A 19,339-nucleotide genomic window follows, 5' to 3' on the forward strand; every position below is an offset into this window, starting at 1 on the left:
CCTAAAAACTAAAAACAATGTTTCTCATAAATGTAATTAATCCTCAATTTTGTTTGATTCTTAATTAATAATACTTGATTAATTATATTTTTTCACTAGATTCATTAATAAATCAATAATCTAGTTCAATAAGTCAACAACCAAATCATAATTAGTAATTACTACTACTAAATAGAATTAAATACTATATATTCAATTTTTTTAAAGTAGTAAAAATGTCATTTTACAATTTACCTGCTTAATTTACACAATTGAAATCTCAATTATTTTTATCCTTCATGTCAAACAGCACTATTGAATCATTATCTTAATTTTTTTTTTTATCTTAAATCCTTCACAGTTTTCACAAATCTCAATATGGATATAAAGTGTGTCATTATAATTTTCATTTTTTATTTTCTAAAGTAATTTGGATAGATAAGCTCTAATTATATAAAGAGATCGCACTCTTATGTACGTAATGAAAGCTATAAAACGCTAATTATTTTAAGAAATCGCACTCTTGTAAACGCCAATATCATAAATATGTACTAAAAGCTATAAACGCTATCTATTTTAAGAGATCGCACTCTTTTGCGCGCCAATATTATGATTTTTTAACTAAACCGTTAACGATGTGCACTCGATAAACGCGCGCCAATATTATGTAACTAAACAGTTGACGACGTGCCGCTCGTGAAGCTCGCTTATAGAAGTTTTCCGCTTATTTTATTACAAAAGATCTCACAAAAATGTGATCCCCAATCGAACGAGTTCAAACAATTTTTAGATTGCGATCCCTAATCTATAGTGTTTATAATAAAATTTCCTAAGCAATAGCAAATTAGCCGTATTTTTCAATTTTGTACTCCTATATAAAGAAAAAAGACATCGATGTAGACAGCAAATTCACTAATATATCATCACCCGCATACGACGCCGCCGCCTCTTGTGCCATTGTAAAGCCCTAATGGTTCCATCCTCCGCCGTGGTCTCGCCGAAACCATCGATCCCCGAAGGAGATGATGAGGATTACGAGATCGTGTACGAGGAAATCGAAGAGGAAATAGAGATTGAAGTCGAGGAAGAGGTAGAGGAAGAAGACGATGTCGGAGCCGATCATGTCGAAAATGGAGGGGATGTTGAAATTGGAGAGGATCTAACTGCTTCGAGCCTAAAAAATCTGGAAACTGGTTAGTTTTGTTTTTCAATGACTGTGCCCTTTCCTTATTTTTGTGACTATTTCTGGTGCTATACTTGTTGAAATAATTTTGGATTGCATGCGTGTATATGTGCTTGTTGTTGGTTCAGTTGTTGTGTGTTTTGGTGAAACGTCTCTGATCAGAACTATATACTCATTGAAATTTCAGAGCTCGTTATAATTCAACACTAGTACTTTGTCTGGAAAACAATGCAGCACTCATGTTTTACCTTTTATAGTCGTAGTTTGAGAGACATGGTTTATATTAGTCTTAAGATCTATGTTGTGGACTGCGGCCTTATCAGATTTAGGGAACAGTTGAAGCTTCTCATAGCCTTTTATGACTTTTGCTAGCTCCAACAGTTATATACTGTGCTTGGCGGCTTGGCCATTGCTCTTGACCTCTCAATGAATTCAACTAACAGAACAAATTTTCCTTTTCGCAAAATCTTGACGCCAACTGAAAAATACAAGCAAATAAGACCCAATAAATACTTATATACAGACTCTTACATGTTTAAATTGTTTCTTATCAAATCTACCACACGTCTTCCATAACCTGTTATGACATCTGCCATAACCTTATGGTGGATTTTCGGCATATTACAACAGCCTACCATCCACCATAACCATCTGGTGATTTTTTTGTCAAATTACCATAACCCTCTATCCACCATTGATAACACTGTACTTGAACTCCCTTGTTTGTCCTCAATGTTGTGCACCTGCTGGTCTTTCCCTTGACCTCTTTCCTTGGCTTGTCGGTTGTTTTCCTTCATTGACATAGTGCTAGTTTTAGCTCAGTGCTAAGATTTTCGTCTATTAGAATTCTCTAGTATAATGTCAACAGAAAAGGAAAGGATGGAATTCTTGATATGAAAAAGAGGAAACCTTTAGGTAAAGATTTGATTTGATGATAGAAGTTGTGGCTGGGATAAGACAGATTTGCCTTCCATTTGTCATGGAATGAGAGACAAAGGCGTATTGTTTAGGAGTTGGTGGTACACATCTGCTTTGACCAGTCCAGTTTTGCTTTATTACTCCATGGACCAGTCCTCTAACATCTTCCTTGATATCTGTTAGCTATACTACTATCAGGATGCTTTTAGGTAGCATGCCTGGTGCAGTCTGATCTTATATTTCTTTGTTCTCTTTCTTATTGTAGATACTGGTAAGATTCTAGAGCTTGATGAGCAGAAAGACCATAGACAATCAAGTTCCTTTACTGAAGAATTTTTGGTTTCAAAAATTGGAGATGTGAAACCTTTTGAGTCACGTGAAAAAGAAGAATTATATGGCAATGGTGAGGATTCTAGCATTTTATGACTCAAGGGGTGACTTTAAGTAGAAAATTTCTAGGTTGATGCCACTTCCACACCATATTTTCAGTCTTGTATCAGCCATTTCCGATTGCTTTTGCGAACCACATTTGTCTATAACTTACTGTGTTCTCGCAGGGGGAGAAATCTCTAAATACAATCAGGAAAAGATACCTTTGAATGACAGTGGAGAAGTAAATCATGCCAAAACCTCTCCTTCCATTGGAGATGTTAATGTCACATCCACAATGGATAATACTTCTGGGGAGAATGATAGTGCTATTGCATCAATCATGGAAAAAACCAACCAGTCTGCTTTAGAAGGTGTTGGCAACATATCACCCAGGTTAAACTTCTTGTTGAATTCCAGATGTCATACAACTTTAACATTGCACCTAAGAGATTATAGTTATACTCACATCTCACCTTTAGTCATTCTTTATGGAATTGTATCCTGATGGTAGCTATAAGTTTCTCAGGTTGCATGCTGCAAAAATAAGGTTTAGGGATCCTTCACCTAGTGCTGAAATTGATCGTGAGAGCAAAAAAATAAGGATGGTGTGTGAATTTCATGCCAAAGGATGGTGCATCAGAGGAAAGTCTTGTAGGTTCCTTCACACAAAGGACGCACCAGATGCAGTGATGATAAAAAGCGAAGCCTTGGGGAGGGAAGGTAACTTGTATATTTTTTTGTAGCAAGACATCTGATACAAGCATGCTGTGAAGTATGCTTGTGTTTTGTGTTCATTAGATATTATAAGCCAACCATATTTTTTTGTGGTTGTAGCAGCATCTTCTAGGGCATTTATTCCACCCCTACAAAGTGGGGACACAAATTTAAGTAGTGAGACAGAAAAACTGGCTCTTCCTGAAGATGGTAACTATCCGGGTGCTCCTGCACGGGAAGATAGGAGTGTCAGGCACAACTTATATCTGGATAATTTCCAGAACTATGGCGGTCCTCCTGTCCAAGGAATTTTAAATGCTAGAGATGGTCTGGAGCATCATGCTTACATATCCTCTTCCATGCAACAAAGTATTCCGCAAGCTTTTCGTTCTGAATCAGATTCTCTGTTGCGTGATGGTAGCTTCAGGGAACCCAAGCCACCCAAGTTGGAAGCTACTTTCTCTTCTTTTGATTGGCAGCTATCTGCTCCTTTCTGCCCATCTCATGAGATTACTCGAAGCATATTGCTGAAAGAATGTGGCTATAACAGCGCTGATCAGAAATATGTTATGGATATCCAGGCAATATTTTCACATTCTGACCAGGGATCATCTGATAAGAATGTAGCTGTTCAGTCAAGCAGTCCTCAAGGGGAGGCAAAACTTTTGAATGATGTTCTTGCCGGTGATAATGGGAAGGAAAATATATTGAGCTCTAGCAATGATGATGAAGTGAAACTCAATAAGACAGTGGATGGAACAATATCTGAAGTTGGCGGATCAGGCACAAAATATGATATTGAAGCTGACTTTAGGCAAGATGATCATGTGCAAAGTGATACGAAGGCTTTCAAATATTTCCAATCTGCACTAATAGAATCTGTGAAAGAATTAGTGAAACCATCTTGGCGGGAAGGCTTTCTAAGCAAAGATGCCCATAAGTTGATTGTTAAGAAGGCTGCCAACAAGGTTCTTAGTTCTTTGCCAGCCCACCAAATTCCTAGCACAGAAGAATCTGTCCAGTCATATCTTTCTTTATCTCAGCCCAAACTTGCAAAGCTAGTTGAGGTTAGTCTTTTCAGTAAATTGATTGACAAGTATTTAAATCAAATTTTACACCTTGTTAGAAACAATCCTTGATCTGGTCATTATCATTGCAGGGATACCTCAATATTTATGGCAAAATGTGAGACTGTTGAATGATTATGCTTGTGCTGGACTCTCCGCAAAAGGAAAATTTGATCCCTTCATGGTGGGCCCTTTATGCTTCTTCCTTTTATCAAAACAAAAAGCTTCATCTTTAAGATATCTAATTTATTGGTGAAACTTCAGAAACCTTTATCAGGTTCAAGAGATATCTATAGTGTAAGTTTCCGAATGGAATTTTGGTAAATAACTTGCACAAATCTGCATATAGGTTTAAGCATATATATTTACTTTTCTCAAACAATGGCCGATAAATAATTGTTTATATATTTTGTTGCAAACATAGGTGTCATAAATGTGTGTTATACTCTATTTTTGACATTAATCTGCCAACCCGTGGGGAACCTATATTTAGTTACTCTGCCCCCTCATCAATGTGTTATACTCGTTTAAACTACCCTACAATACATAAAGACAAATCCAAACATGAAGCATTTGTGTGCCCCAATTTGTGGGGCTCATGCTCGTCTTGCGCCCCAAATTTCACCTAATTGCCATGGAGCGCCCCTCGCTCCTAGTCAATGTTATCAATATTAGCCATGGCAGATTTCGGTAAAATGCCATTGCCACTCCGATTTGTTTGAGTTTTTTGTGTCGGCTGCCATGACAGTCAATTTTGACTTTTCAGTCCGACCTTTTACATGCATAACTCGACCCATTCACCCATATAACCAAACCCATATTTCAATTAAAAAGAGATTTAAGTTCAAAAATCAGAATGATAAACCCTAAATCTTCTCCTTTACCCAAATTCTACCATAGCGGCACCCACAAGGCCACAACTGCCTTGTCATTGGCCCGCCACCCTCCAACATCGCCCCTTGACTTATTTTAGAACCTTCCTAACCCTCCAACCTCCATCTTTTTCCAGCACCACCGACGCCCTCCAGCATGGCCAACGCCCCTCTGGATGAATCAATGGATGCCGATGATAAGATGAGGGTGAAGATGACTATGCTGTTGGGAATGATGACTATTGAGTAAAATTTTAATTAAGACATTATTATTACTCCATCCGTCCCTCTGTAGCTGAGTTGTATTCTTTTTTGGTTGTGCCACAGTCATTCCTTATTTTGCCAAAAAACATTACATTTCCTTCTATCTTATTTTACTCTCTCTTACTTTATTCTCTCTTCATTTTTCTTTTCGTTTCTACTTTATTCTCCTTTTAATCAACTCACTTAAAACAATAAAATCCCGTGCTGGAAAAATAACACCTCTACTACAGAGGGACGAGAAAGTATTAATTATCATGACTTTATATTTTGTTTAACTAAGACTTTGGTTATTAGACATATTATATGATTTTTTGTGACTATGCTTTACATTTTAAGATTATAGATTTTATACATTTTTATTATTTTCTAATTTTTTGAATTATATAATTTCCCTCGTCCCAGTGCAAGTGATCAACTTTCCATTTTGGGTTGTCCTACTGCAAGTGATTGATTTCTTTTTTTAAAAAAAGCAACACATTTTCTCTCTATTTTTTACTTTGTTTTTCATTTCTTTATTCTCTCTTTATCTCTCATGTTTTATTCTTTCCACTTACTCAATAAATATCATTTTCTTTATTCTTGTGTTGAAATGAAAGGACATATGAAGTATATATTAATACTCCATCCGTCCATGAAAAGTATAAACTATTTCACTTTTAGTCCATCCTTGAAAAGTATGAGCTTCTAATTTTGGAAACTCTTTTTTCTCTCTATTGAGGTGAGACTCACTCTCCAATAAAAATACTTTAATTACTTTTTCTTTTTATCTCTCTTACTTACCTATTAAGCATGGAAACTCGTGTTGAACCAAATGTTCATACTTTTCAGGAATGGAGGGAGTAATATTCTATATATTTATTCATCAATTGCTATGTCCCGCCACACGATATGCAATATCCTTGTGACGGCTTTTGGGGTCACCGCCATAAGTTGTCATTGACAACATTGCTCCTAATAACCCAGCCTATATCTTTGTACTAAATCAATGTTTAAAAATCGAGTTTGTAAATGAACCGGCAAAGTTATCGGTTCACGGTACGTTCAACCGGTTGTTAGACCACTGGTCAAATCGGAAATACTATAACAAAAAAGTAGGTCAATTGGTCTAACAACCAGTTGAAATAATGAAGTGGATGGTGGGACCCATATGTGATAAAGTAAAAGAGAAGGAGAAAGATTCCATAAATGGATATAGACTATTTCTATTTTGACGAATGAAAAAATAAATTCAGTCTGTTTCTATGAAACGGAAAGAGTATATATTGTACTCCATCCGTCCCATAATAGATGTTGCACTTTCCTTTTTAGTTTGTCCCGTAAAAGATGTCACATTTTTTTAGAGAGCTCTTCCCTGTAATATAAATATACTATTTTTTCTCTCTACATAACACACAAAATAACATCTCCCAAACTCCTTTGCCGTTATCCAAGTGTGTCATCTATTATAGGACGTAGATATTATAGGAGGTAGAAAGTACAATGTTTTTTTATAATTTAGTGAATCATAAAGTATAATTAATACTATGGTCCTATTAAGATGCTAACTACACCTTAAGTGCATGTTCGGCATACATGTTAAATTAGCACAAGATAATAATCAAGATGGGCTTTAAGATAAGGATATGCTATCTCACTCTTTGGGCTGTTAAATAATCCATCCTTTTGAACTAATTCACTCTGGGCCTCAGCGGACCGAGATGGGCTTTGATGGCCTATCATGGTCTTATTTTATCTACCAAACAGCCAAATAATCCATATAACTCATATATATTGGTCTTATATAGGCTACCAGACAAGCACTAAATTCATAACTATTATCAAATCTAGTCAATCCGATTTGAAAACAAACGGCCAAGATTAATTTTCACGCGATATCAACTAGTTGTTTTAACAATGTCAATTAGAGAGTATCGATGTCAACTCGATGTGTAAATAATGTCAATCAAAGGAATTAATGAAAATTAAAGTTTGTTAGTTATAACTAACTTTTAAAAAATATCTTCAAACTCGAACTTGTATAACTATCTAGATATTTTTTTAAAAATTCACAAAACATACATCAAATTAAAGGTAATTTATAAGGATTCTAATGAGATTCTAATTGCATATGTTAGCATTATAAAATTTGATAATTTTATTTGACTTTTCAATATTTTCAATAATCAAGTTAATGTCAACACATACTACATGTAATGCCCAAAAGTATTGTACCAACTTTGTTGGGACGGAGGGAGTAATTTTTATTTAAACTTGCACTAGTAAAATATAACTATAATTTAGTGAGTAATAAATAGAATTAACAAAAGAATAAAAATAGATAAATTTGGAGTATTATTTAATTCAAATTTAATTAATAATAAATACTCCCCCCTTCCCATTAAAAATGAATCGTTTTTCTTTTTGGGCGATTAAAAATGAAACGTTTCCTAAAATTATTACAACACCACCTATACTTTTTCCTCACTTTTACTTTATACTCTCTTCATTTACTCACAATACAATTGAAACCAAACGTTTCATATTTATTGGGATGAGGGTAGTATAATTTAGTGGATTATAATTTTAATATTGAAATTAATTAATTATTATAAGAATATATAATTGAATGTGTGGTAAAAAGGTTTCCAAAAATAAAAAGTGGACTAAATATGTGGGACAGACTTAAATGGCAAAAGGAGACAGAGGGAAAATATAAGTATAGTTAAAGCTCATATGATAACTTTCCATCAATGGAAATGCACCCATATTTTTATGTGACGGACGAAAATAGAAAGTGCACATATTTTTAAGGAATAAAGGGAGTAAAATGATACTCCCTCTGCCCCACTATAAGTGATCAGCTTTCCATTTTGTATTGCCTCACTGTAAGGGATTGATTTCCTTTTTTTTTTGGCAATAAGCGACACTTTTTTCTGTCTTACTTTATTCCCCCTCTCTTACTTTATTCTTCTTTTTTATTTTGTTCTCTCTTTGTCTCTCCTACATTTTCCTCTCTCATACTTTATTCTCTTCACTTAACTCAATAAATATCATTTTCTTAAATACCGTGCCCAAAAGTAACTCCTCACATATAATGGGATGGAGGGAGTACTCATTAGTAAAATAAAATAATAAAATAAAATTCCCTTCGTCGCAAGGTAGATGTCAAACTTTCTTTTTTAATTTGTCCCACAAGTTGTTACATTTCCTTTTTTTGGAAAAAAAGTAAACACTAATTACTACACTCAACCATACATTTCCTTTTTTTGGAAAAAGTACACACTAATTAATACACTCAACCATACATTTCCTTTTTTTTGGAAAAAGTACACACTAATTAATACACTCAACCATCATTTCTCTCTCTTCATTATTATTTCAGTTACCTTTTTCTCTCCATTAATTCATTCAATTACTTTTTTTCTCTTTATTTAACACACTAAACAATATCTTTCCATGGAAAACTATTCATATGTGGATATCTCAACAATTAATACCTAACTAGATAAACAACTAAACAATGTAGAAGAACTTGTCTGTTGGTTCTCATGTCTTCAATGCTGCTAAACCTAGAGATATGGAGCTATCATAATATTAGTAGAGAGACACGATCTAATTATGAATCTTCCCATTGCCATTGTGTCCTAGTAGTTTTTAGTATGACCTAGTTAGGCCTCTAGCACGAATGTTTATCATGAATTTGGTCAATTGTGTGCTGTCTGACAACTTATTTTTTCCCCTAAATTAAAATAAGGGACTTTGTAGAGGGTCATCAGGATGCTACACCCCGTGCATGTGCAATCAAGATAGGCAGAAACTCGTCCAGATTTTCTCATTAAAGACACTCATGAAGGTGCATGGCAATCAAATGTGAAGTCTAAAAAATGCATGCGCACCAGGTAGAGCGTCTGCAACCCTTCTTTGAGAATCAGGTGCTTCTGTTGGCGTGGTTAGAATGAAGCAAAGAAGTCTCTCATGGGCCCTTCCAGTTTCATTTATATCTGTTAATGTCTTATTGCCATGGGATCACTGAGTAGGAGTTAATAGTAGGTAATATTTTTTGACCTTATCCTGACTACTCATTTACTGCATGGAAATCATAGACCACTGAAATTTGGTGTACAACTGTACATCCAGATTTCACATAAATCTGAATATGCTATCCTATGAAGTTTGCTATAGAAGCCTTGTAAGTTTAAATTGGAGGAGATAATTCTGGGATGTTGGTTTTGCAATTGAAAGAGAGGAAAACATAATTAATCTCTTCTATTGTTAATAAAGAAGTAGATGCATTGGTCTTCCTGGGCTTGTGGTCATCAGTTGTTGGATAAACTAATTTGACTGTTGCCACACTGCAACATAAATCCATTGCTGTTAATATCATGACTTGGTTTGTCAAAGATATGAAATGTATTATGTCACTGCAGTCAGGTTCTCTTTCCCCCTTTATTTACTGCTGTTTCCTAGTAGTTGGTTTTGTCGTGATTTATCTCACCTTGAAGCTCATAGTGAAAGCTCATTTACAACCCATGGAGTTCTAAATTACTAGAAAATATTATGCAAAAAAAATCATTCTTAGTAGGATTTTTAGGTTGGCAGCCTATTTTAAGAATTCTACTTTTAGTTCTCTCCACTTCAGTAACCAATGAATTTATTGTATTCACAAGCATTAGTTAAGTCATTTTCCTTAAATGAGCTCCTCTTAGTTACTTCCATTAATTACTGGCTTCATGATGCTTTTGTGGTCATGCAATAAATGGTTACAAAATACTGATGATCTGATTGATAAAATATTCTGATTTACTCCTAAGAAAAAAAGGTTCCTTCTTGAGAAGGTTATATTCTGGAAATTTGGTGATCTTTTCTTATCTGGATATGCTGCAACAAATCAGCAGACAAGCCATTAGCAATTGCAAGCTCAGCTGATAGAAGTGATGAGCTGTGGAAAGTGAAGTCTGTTATTGTATACTTTCCTCACTGCAACTTGTGTTGTTTGATGCTTTGGGTTGGTTGACTGGAACGACAATCTCTGCAAGGGGTGGCAAATGATGAGAACAACTTTTGACTGAAACTTTTGTCTCCTGCTGAGTGCTTCTCCTTTGCTCTCCTTTTGGCTTGGGAAACTTGCTTCCTGCTGCTACTTTGGTGATTTGGCTGCTTCACATCCGACTCTCTCCTGTTCCGAGGAATTTGTAGGAAACTTTCCAAAGGTACTTTCTTAGAAGCTCGATGCCGTGAACTGCGTATTGTACTCGCTTGCTGGTAGTTTGAAATTGACTTACCAGGTGAACAGTTGTTTGGGCTCACATTCATCGAGCCAGCATTGGAGCGGCTGAATTCGAACTCCTGGTCTTCCTTGTTTTCTTTCGAGCTGATGAGGCCTGCGAAGGAAAGTGACTCGCTCGAGGCGAAATCTGCCGCAACATCTGGGAACATTTTCTTTGGCATGGTGAACTACTGGACTTGTGTTGACAGATAGGTAAGCTTCCCATAATCTGTTGGCTTTATATGCAAAGCTAGGATCCTATATTTTTATTTTTCCTTTAGTTTTGTATATGTAGTTTTCCTTCCCAGAGTAATAGAAACCTATTGCATTATGTTCTGTTGTCTATTTCGATGTGTACAGCTCTGTCACATTATAAAATAATTTTCTGATGCCTCAATTTAGTTGCTGAAAGAAAAGAAAAGTATTGAATGAAGTATTTGTTGATGCATACGAGGTTGGATGTGGGAGACTCCGAAACAAGCTTGAAACCGACTCCAAATGTTGGTGCTACTGCTTAAACTCATCTAGTGTCACTTTCAAATGGAGTTCGTTAAGGTGAATTTTCCAATGTTATCTGCATCCTAGCCGGCCTTTGTGAAATTTCTTGTTCAAACTTTAACTGTTGTTATCAAATTTTGCAAACCAAATGTGCAGAATGATTTGGTTTTTGAATATGATGAATAATGGTTCTTCATTTCAACTTGTGGCTGTGGTGACTCGAACGGTCTTATTAGTTGGAGGATAAATGTTTTATTAACTATGATGCATTTCATCTTCTTACCTCTTAAGAAAATAAAATGTTACTGCTATGGTTGGTTAAGGGAGATTATAAGAATGAAAAAGTTTCTCTGAATGACAAAACAATACTCCTATTGTTCTGTAAAAGTATTTACTGTATTAAATATTTACTGTATTAAAAGTATTTACTGAATGACAAAACAATACTCCTATTGTTCGGCATAAGGATTAAGGAAAAAAATATTTACTGTATTAAATAGAGATAAAATAAAGTATGAGTGACAATAAAGTAGGGAGAAAAATAAAGTATGAGAATTATAAATTCAGAATGAGAAAATGTGTTATTTGTAAGCATATACTCCTATTTTCATTTATTAAAAATAGAAATCATTGGAATGACAAAAGTTTAAAAGCATAATTGGTAAATTAGAAAGAAAAAATGATTAAAGTATTATTAATGAAAAATGAGTTGAAAAAAGTTTTCTAAAATAAAAGTTTCAAATTTTAAGAGACGGGCGAAAATGAAAATAGTACTAGTTTTTAATTTTAAAGTACGAAGGCAGTATAGAAATGACTCATATGATAGAACTTTGCAAAATGAAAAAATTACTCATAGAGAGGGGTATGTATTTTTTATACCTTATTTCTGTGTGTTTTTTTGCTAGTTGGGAAGGACTAGGCGTGTTATTGTTTTTTTATTTATTTTTGTTTAATGTCTTGACCTACCATTCTACAATTTGCGACTTACCAAGGTTGATTCTTTGACAACAAAAAATTGTCTTTATTTTAAGAATTACGTTAGAAGTAAGCACCAACCACTTACGTTATAAATGTGATGTGAATTTTCTTATCATTGCTTACACATTCCTAACTGTTTATAATTGTTCTAAAAATTCATTCAATGCTCAAATACAAGATGGTGGGAGTCCACTGACGTTATAAATGTGATGTGATTATCGTATCATTGCTTACACATTCCTAACTGTTTAATAATTGTTCTAACTCACACGCGTAAATAACAAGTGTATGTGTCATCTGCTATATTGAAATGAATTTAAGCACATGTTTGAATTTATAATAAGGTAAATTTAGAAATACAAAGTTTAAACTCTAAACTAATAATATTGTATTAGAAATATCAGCAATATAATAGGTAAAACATGATGATCATACTAATTCCAGAATAAATTAAAAGCAATTCAAAGTTAGAACATTGTGCTTCCTGATCAGCTGTGGGATGATTTGTGTTTAATTTGATGGTTAGATAGAGGAGACTAGAGTATGGTGCATATATCATGGCTAATTGATTAAAATAGCCCAAATTCCTACATATGTATATAAATTTGATTTTCAAGTGATTTCAACAATCCTACTGTGAAATAGTACTAATTCAATAGCGAAGTCTATGGTACTTGACTAATGTGATGATTTCATTTGATTTGTAGGCACTACGGTAGGGATACTAGGAGCAAGCATGGTTGAAGCTTGAAACTTGGGTGATCTTTGAAACAGACAACAAAAGGGTGCATTTGGAGTTGGCTTCTCTATTCTAATTATTGATTGATTATAGGACTAGTCTAAGAAATAAGTAGAACTGTAACTCTCTAAAAAAAAGCACAAATATTAATAGAAGGGAGAGCAGACGTGAATACGGATACTATATTTCAAAAACTGTGCCAAAGCAAACAAATAGAAATTGAAGAATGAATGAAAATCAAAATATTTGGAAATGGGACACTCATCTGGTAAAACATACAGTGAAAATAAGATTTTGTGAGGAATGAGAATGGCGAACAAACGCATATAATCAACAAATGAGCAATGACCGAAAGGATACTAAATTTTCGCCTGATGAGATTCGAACACATATGTTACACTCATTCAATAAGGAAATGCATACAACATAAACCTTTTTTTATCAAAGAGCTGAAAATGATTCTCATTTCTCTCCTACATTTGTAGGGCTCACCCGGTCCTCTTCCTATATAGTATATAATGTGAAGCCACCAGATATAAACTTACACTAGAATTGATTGTACAAGAGTCATAAATTCATCGGTATGTAATATCCACAAAATATGTAGTTTTAAATATATAAAATCAGATTTGTTTCCTGCATCATACTAGTTCATTTGAGAGAGAGATTAAGCTCCATCCCAGTCAATTACATGCACCTTGCACCTTCTGCCGGTATGCAATAACCTGAACAGATATAGGTCATAACTAGGTTAATAATCTCTTGTATATTCCTGGATGGTAACCATGCAAACAAGTAAACGGGCAGGTGAGCAGATGGGCGTGAAGATCACAAGTATCATGTTCAATCTAATGTGCTCATTACATAAGGTGCTAAAGTAAAATCATGCATGCAAAAGACAGAATCAGAAGAATCAGTTGAAGTCTTTGTACATCATAAGGGAACAAATCTTACCAGATTCTGCTGAGTAAAACTGCCATGAATTTCCCCCAGTGTCTGATTCTCGTTCAAAAGCTGCAACTCATTGTGGCAAGCATTGAGAATGCCAGGCTCATTTTTGATAATTGAAGAGTTGTTTACAGGATGAAAATCTTTAATTATTAGTATCTCAATCTCACTAGCTTCAGTGGATGTCTGCATAGCAACATACTGCAAGAGGCATGGGTATAAAAATCTTTCAGGGTCTCCACTTTATTCGAACTCAACAATTTTCTTCAGCAAATGAAAGACCACACAGCAAAATGCAGGAGAAAATACCTGGCATAAGTGTCTCACTGATGATCGAGGACTGCAGCAGAGGTAAGGTCGCTTCAGGCTGGGCATTTTGTCCTCAAGCAATGACACAAGTGTCAGACTGACTTTCAACTGAAACACGAAGATAAAAACCCTTTTAAGTTCCCATAGCAGATCAAACGGCAACATCCAAAAACGTTGATGAGGCAATCACACAAACTCACAAACTTAAATTTCACATTTAATACACAGTAAGCAATCAACTTAATCTGATGTATGGAGGTTTCGAGATTCATTAGTTCCAAATCAACACTATCCACACCCTATCACATCCCCGTACAGCCTCTCTTAATATAATGACCAATTAAATGAGAAGCTAGATAAGAACAAGAAGTGAGTTTCAGGATTTGCGACGTCAAAAGCACAGACTATAGCTACAACCTCTTCATTTTCCTTTGAAGATTGGAGATGATCAACTAGCTTTGAAAGCCGGTTATTCCTGGAAAGTTTGATGTTATCCCAACAATGACCACCATGCCGGCCGTTACTGCGCATGCCACCTCGTCCCCAGGCAAAAACTTCTGTACCTCCAATAATTCCAGCTGAAGCACTTAATAATTCTCTGTTGGTATCAGAATTATTATCATCAGAACCTCCATCTGCATTTGCTCCTGATGTTTGTGAAGTCCGAGCTCCACGCCGTCTTTTATATCTCTTAGATTTCATGTCTGGAGAGCGTTCATCAGCTGATGACGAGTCTTTGCTACCATCATTTCCATTAGTTCCATCCTCTTCATCAGATCCTTGGTGATCAGCTGTCCGATTTCGCCGACCTCTCAAATTTCGATAATTGCCCTGTCGCCTGACAAACGCTGCTGCAGTGACTCTGGCTGATGTTCGCTTCTTTCCTAGTGCTTCAGCTTGCCGACGAAATGTTTGGGAAATAGAAGCTTGTATCTGTCAGCATACAGAATCACTAAGCCAATTGTATTTGGTTTGTAGGCAATTCTTAACTACAAATGCTGAGAGGCAACAGTTTACTAGTCATTCGTGGAGAATAAGTATAAGTACATAATTAGGATTTGCAGCCAAAAAGGGGGGTGAGGGAATCCAGGCATCTTTAAGGAATACGGGCTACATATATTTAAGCTATCTCAAAGAAAGCATAGTGTGTGCATATGATTGCAAGACTGCATAATCCACAAGCAGAAGAAGCCTCAGTTGAAAACTGAGAAACTCTACCTGCTTATTGCGAGCATTCTCCTCCTCATGGAAAGCCAATTCCTGAAAGAAACAAGAAGGATGTCTTGATGAAGAAAATAAAATCTTATATAGGAAAATAAAAGGCAAAGCATTTCTCAACTAGTACCTCCTCCTCATATTTATCAATATCAGGATACAGAGTGGCAATCAGGGCATCATAATTCGGATCATCTCTCAAGGATCTGCGGCTAGCACAATGTGTGCGGCAAGCTGGACATTCGTTGTTGCTGCATCAATAAACTGCTAGTTAGAAGGCGAGAAAAATCCAATCTTCATACCATATATAGAACATGGAAGTAAGTACCCTAAGCGCATGGATTTGTCAATGCATTCTCTGCAGAAACGATGTAAGCATTCCATGACTGTCCTTGTCTTCCTAATTATACCTGTTCAAGGAATAATGAACAGCTATGAATTACTTATGTAGGGAAAGAGACATGGGTGGCACCAAATATATTACCATTGTCCATTCCTGGCCACATTATTAGCAAGACAGCATTTTCAAAGGAATCAAATAGCCAATACTAACATGTGATATCTGACACTTTGTTTGCATAAAAGAGTTTTTATATGCAAATGTCACAAACTGAGATTCAAGAACTGTACCTAAACATATTGGGCACTGCACTTCCTTGCGTATTTCTCCCAACTTCACCGTAATAAATCTGGTATAGAACAAAAAGGTTTTTAATAGTAGTTTACATACATTGCAAAATGCAAACATGGCCTAACATGGATTAGTACAAACAAAAATATTCTCTGCCACATTGCGGCAACTGTGGAAGTCATTAACTCCTCTAATTAATATCTCCATATTGTAGTTGGGTATTTTATCTCCATCCCAAACATAAAATGAAAGTGAATGCCTTTCTGATTCTGAATTCTAGTTTCTGCAGCAATGCTATAACGCGTATTTAATCTTATAATAGAATATCATGTCACATGGGACAATGATAGGTCCAAATCTATCACAATTACAAACAGATTCAAATTTTCCCAAGCAAAACAACCGAGCTTCCTGTCCTCGCATAATCACATTTATTTTCTACTGCATTTGGCTTTTCAATATAGAACATGCTCATTAACATGTCATAACAACTAGACCCCACCACAAACTTATTTGGCCACACCAAGGAAAAGCACTGTTTACTACTTAATTATGCGTATGACAATCACAACGCAACTGCTACACTTCCGACAAGGAAGACATAAAAGACTTCTAATATGCTTAGAAAACTTAAACAGCCTAGATGCTTCTCACGGACATCTATAACAACCGATGCCCTCTAAGTGAGCTCCTTCTCCACTTCTAGAAAAGTATCAGAGTGGTGAAAAAAATTATATGCTGGATGACCATGCCAGATTGTGGAGCAGCAAAATAGCCACTAACATTTGTTGCCATGAAATTACTATTGAGAAAGACAGATAGCATTATACTGTATCATGACAAATAATTCCAATAATTAAGCGAGCAAGTGCTTTTGGTCCACATGAGCAGGAAACTACACGACCTAACCAAATACAGAATCTTGATATCTAGACGATTTAGTGGATCAATCATCATATTTCGGGAGAAAACCCAAAGCCGTTCACAAAATTGATTTCAATTCTAAGAGTTCACAGCTGTCAAAGATGAATTGCAGATTTCATCACAGGAGATTAAAATGTGAAATTGCTTCATGTATATGCCAGACCTCATCCTTCTCCGCGAACCTCTAGTAAACAAATCGTAATGAATAACAAAACATGCAGATCTCAAGCTATACCAGCTAATTCACACATCAAACCAGGCCAAAATTCGCAGCAGTGGCAAACCGGACAGAAATTATACACAAATACGAGCATCTATCTATACGCCTGCATCAATGTTCGTGCGTGTCTGTTTATGTGAGTTCGCATATGAAAAGTAGAGAAAAGGAGAGGGAGAGAGAGAAAACTGAGTTACTCGTCTTTTTCTGCATCGCTAGAGTCAGAGCTCTCGTCGGAATCTGAGAATCAAACACACGTAAAAATAAATAAGTAAAAAAAAAAAAAACGTATAGGAGATTCTGATTGCTAGCAGAAGGTCGAATTCACTGGAAACTGAAATAGAAGTTGTGCGAATACGTATACATGAATAAACATCCGAGGACGTACCGCTGGAGTTGACGGTCTGGTCTTGGTTGTGATTCTCGCTTTCCTGGAGCGAATCTTCGGGTTTTTCTTCCTCGAGCGGTAGCGGCGGAGAAGGAGGCGGAGTGGTGGTCTCGGTGGGACGCTTTTGGGCCGGCATTGAGTTGAGGATTTGGAGGAGTAGCTTCGCGGCGGTGATGGCGGTGGCGCGGTGGAGGTGAGACGGAGTCAGCGAAGAAATTGAGTGCGGTGTGGTGTGGTGTGGCTGCTTGTAGAAATGTGCGTTTATATATTTCTATTTCTAATTTGAGGCGATGTATATCGACTGCTTAATTAAATATTTCAAACAAATTGTTTATGTGAATATACCTTAAATCTAATTTGACTATCGTTTATCTAGACTTCTCTGGCGATATACGTCTCTCAATTATGCTACTTGTATGTGTTATAGAGTGAGACATGAATTTATGTCTTTCTCAAATTGGTTGTTGTGTTATGGTATGAGATACTATGAATTAATCAAATTTATATCAGCTTTATCAAATTTATTTATATCAGTTTTATCAAATTTTCGCGCGACTGTTCTAGGCACTGCGTTTGTAAGTTAGGTAAATTTGGGCTAACTCGCGCGCAAATTCTAATAAGTATGGAAAGTCTAGAACGACTAAAAAAAATATAGTATTATGTTCTAATTTTGTTGAGTTTTATTATTTGTTATCATTAATTTCACAAGTAAATATTAAAAAATAATAATATATTGTTTTAAATTAAAATTTTAAATATTCAAAGTTAGGGAATGTCAATCGGGTCAACATATTTGGACTATTCAAAAACGGGTCATTCAGGTTATAAAACTCTCAACACTAACTATAGATTTTAAGGTTTTGGGCTTACTCGCAGGGCCAACCGGGGTCAAACTTTTTTTGGTAATAGTAATTTTTATTTTATTGATAATTTTATATCTGTATTAAATAATTACGCATACAAATGAGTGTTATTTCAACTAAAAAAATTAATACGTACCTCATAGATATGTGGAAATATATTTATCATGAGTGTAAAAATAAAATAATAATATAAAAATGAGTATAACTTCCAAATAATGAATAAAAAAATAATTTCAAGTGTATTTGAATAAGAGTTATTGGACTAATTTTTAAGTTTGAAAAATGTAATGAACATTGAAAATTAACTAATGATGATTATCTTATGTGGGTCAATCCTATTGGGCTTGGGTTAATTTCGAAGCAACCTTATCTTATTCGATTTACGGTTACTTAAGTTGATGTTTTTCAAGTTATAAATTTTGCAATTCTAACCCTAGAAAATCGTCGGGCTACTTGGGCCAACCACATGTTTCAAGTGACATTAGTACTCAAAGGTGCTGATAAATTAGGTTAATTTTAGTTAACTTGATAATTCTTATTAATTTAAGTTTACTTTGTTTGACGTGTATCATCATATTATAAAATTGAAGAAATCAATGTAATACCCCCGTCCCTTAAGAATAGAAACTATTTCCATTTCGGGAGATCCCTTAAAAATTGAAACTTTTGAATCTTTCTATTTAGGACATGCCAACAATCCACTAACACTATTTCCATTACATTTTTTTCTTCCTCTCTTTTACTTTACTTATTTATCATTTTCTCGCAATTGTGCATTAAAACTCGTGTCGTTTCAAATGTTTCTATTTTAAGGACGGATGTAGCACAAGTTTTATATAGAGGGTCATGCTTTATAATGGCTTATAACAAATAGTTATACAAAATTGTAACCATAAGCAAGACGTTTCATTTTTGCACTCGTTTTGAAAGAAAATGATAGTAGTACTTATAAAATAATTAAAGCGGAGATAATATAAAGTATAAAAATGAATAATGCAAGTGGAGATAATATAAA

General features: G+C 35.1%; 2 protein-coding genes across 15 annotated transcripts; one reads left to right on the forward strand and one right to left on the reverse strand.

Annotated features, from left to right (window-relative positions):
• The first annotated feature begins 868 nt into the window (after positions 1 to 868).
• Positions 869 to 11,371, forward strand: LOC125212517 (protein FRIGIDA-ESSENTIAL 1-like). Of its 14 annotated transcripts, none has more exons than XR_016136643.1 (10): positions 873 to 1,172; positions 2,346 to 2,483; positions 2,638 to 2,845; positions 2,979 to 3,172; positions 3,287 to 4,233; positions 4,326 to 4,417; positions 4,498 to 4,530; positions 9,103 to 10,558; positions 10,634 to 10,827; positions 11,017 to 11,371. XR_016136643.1 is itself a non-coding variant. In XM_048112715.2 (6 exons), exons 1-6 carry the CDS (start codon positions 950 to 952, stop codon positions 4,353 to 4,355), a joined length of 1,740 nt encoding a protein of 579 aa, XP_047968672.1. In that variant the 5' UTR covers positions 874 to 949; the 3' UTR covers positions 4,356 to 4,729. The 14 variants fall into 14 exon arrangements, 1 of the variants encoding a protein (XP_047968672.1); XR_016136645.1 differs by having other exon boundaries at positions 9,114 to 10,558; XR_007174730.2 differs by having other exon boundaries at positions 874 to 1,172; positions 4,326 to 4,530; positions 9,103 to 9,398; positions 10,160 to 10,558.
• A 1,803-nt stretch (positions 11,372 to 13,174) lies between these two features.
• On the reverse strand, positions 13,175 to 17,719 carry LOC125215160 (putative E3 ubiquitin-protein ligase RING1a). The gene is made up of 10 exons (XM_048116494.2): positions 17,462 to 17,719; positions 17,271 to 17,313; positions 15,932 to 15,990; positions 15,630 to 15,711; positions 15,432 to 15,552; positions 15,305 to 15,346; positions 14,504 to 15,019; positions 14,087 to 14,194; positions 13,784 to 13,978; positions 13,175 to 13,554 (listed from the first exon to the last, which is right to left on the reverse strand). The coding sequence occupies exons 1-10, from the start codon at positions 17,595 to 17,597 to the stop codon at positions 13,513 to 13,515; spliced, it is 1,344 nt and encodes a 447-aa protein (XP_047972451.1). The 5' UTR covers positions 17,598 to 17,719; the 3' UTR covers positions 13,175 to 13,512.
• Between the last annotated feature and the right edge of the window lie 1,620 nt (positions 17,720 to 19,339).

Source organism: Salvia hispanica, chromosome 3 (assembly GCF_029641045.1).
Source record: "Salvia hispanica isolate PSC_SH4W2 chromosome 3, Shi_PSC_v1, whole genome shotgun sequence".
In the NCBI taxonomy this organism is placed as follows: domain Eukaryota; kingdom Viridiplantae; phylum Streptophyta; class Magnoliopsida; order Lamiales; family Lamiaceae; genus Salvia; species Salvia hispanica.

Excerpts from the sequence above, each read along its gene's own strand:
- LOC125212517 (XM_048112715.2), top strand. The coding sequence starts at position 950 with ATGGTTCCATCCTCCGCCGTGGTCTCGCCGAAACCATCGATCCCCGAA. Across the intron at positions 2,846-2,978 it reads GTTGGCAACATATCACCCAG|GTTGCATGCTGCAAAAATAA; the intron begins GTTAAACTTCTT and ends TAAGTTTCTCAG. Across the intron at positions 4,234-4,325 it reads AACTTGCAAAGCTAGTTGAG|GGATACCTCAATATTTATGG; the intron begins GTTAGTCTTTTC and ends TTATCATTGCAG.
- LOC125215160 (XM_048116494.2), bottom strand. The coding sequence starts at position 17,597 with ATGCCGGCCCAAAAGCGTCCCACCGAGACCACCACTCCGCCTCCTTCT. Across the intron at positions 15,991-17,270 it reads AGCGATGCAGAAAAAGACGA|ATTTATTACGGTGAAGTTGG; the intron begins GTAACTCAGTTT and ends GTTCTATACCAG. Across the intron at positions 13,979-14,086 it reads CAGTGAGACACTTATGCCAG|TATGTTGCTATGCAGACATC; the intron begins GTATTTTCTCCT and ends TGCCTCTTGCAG.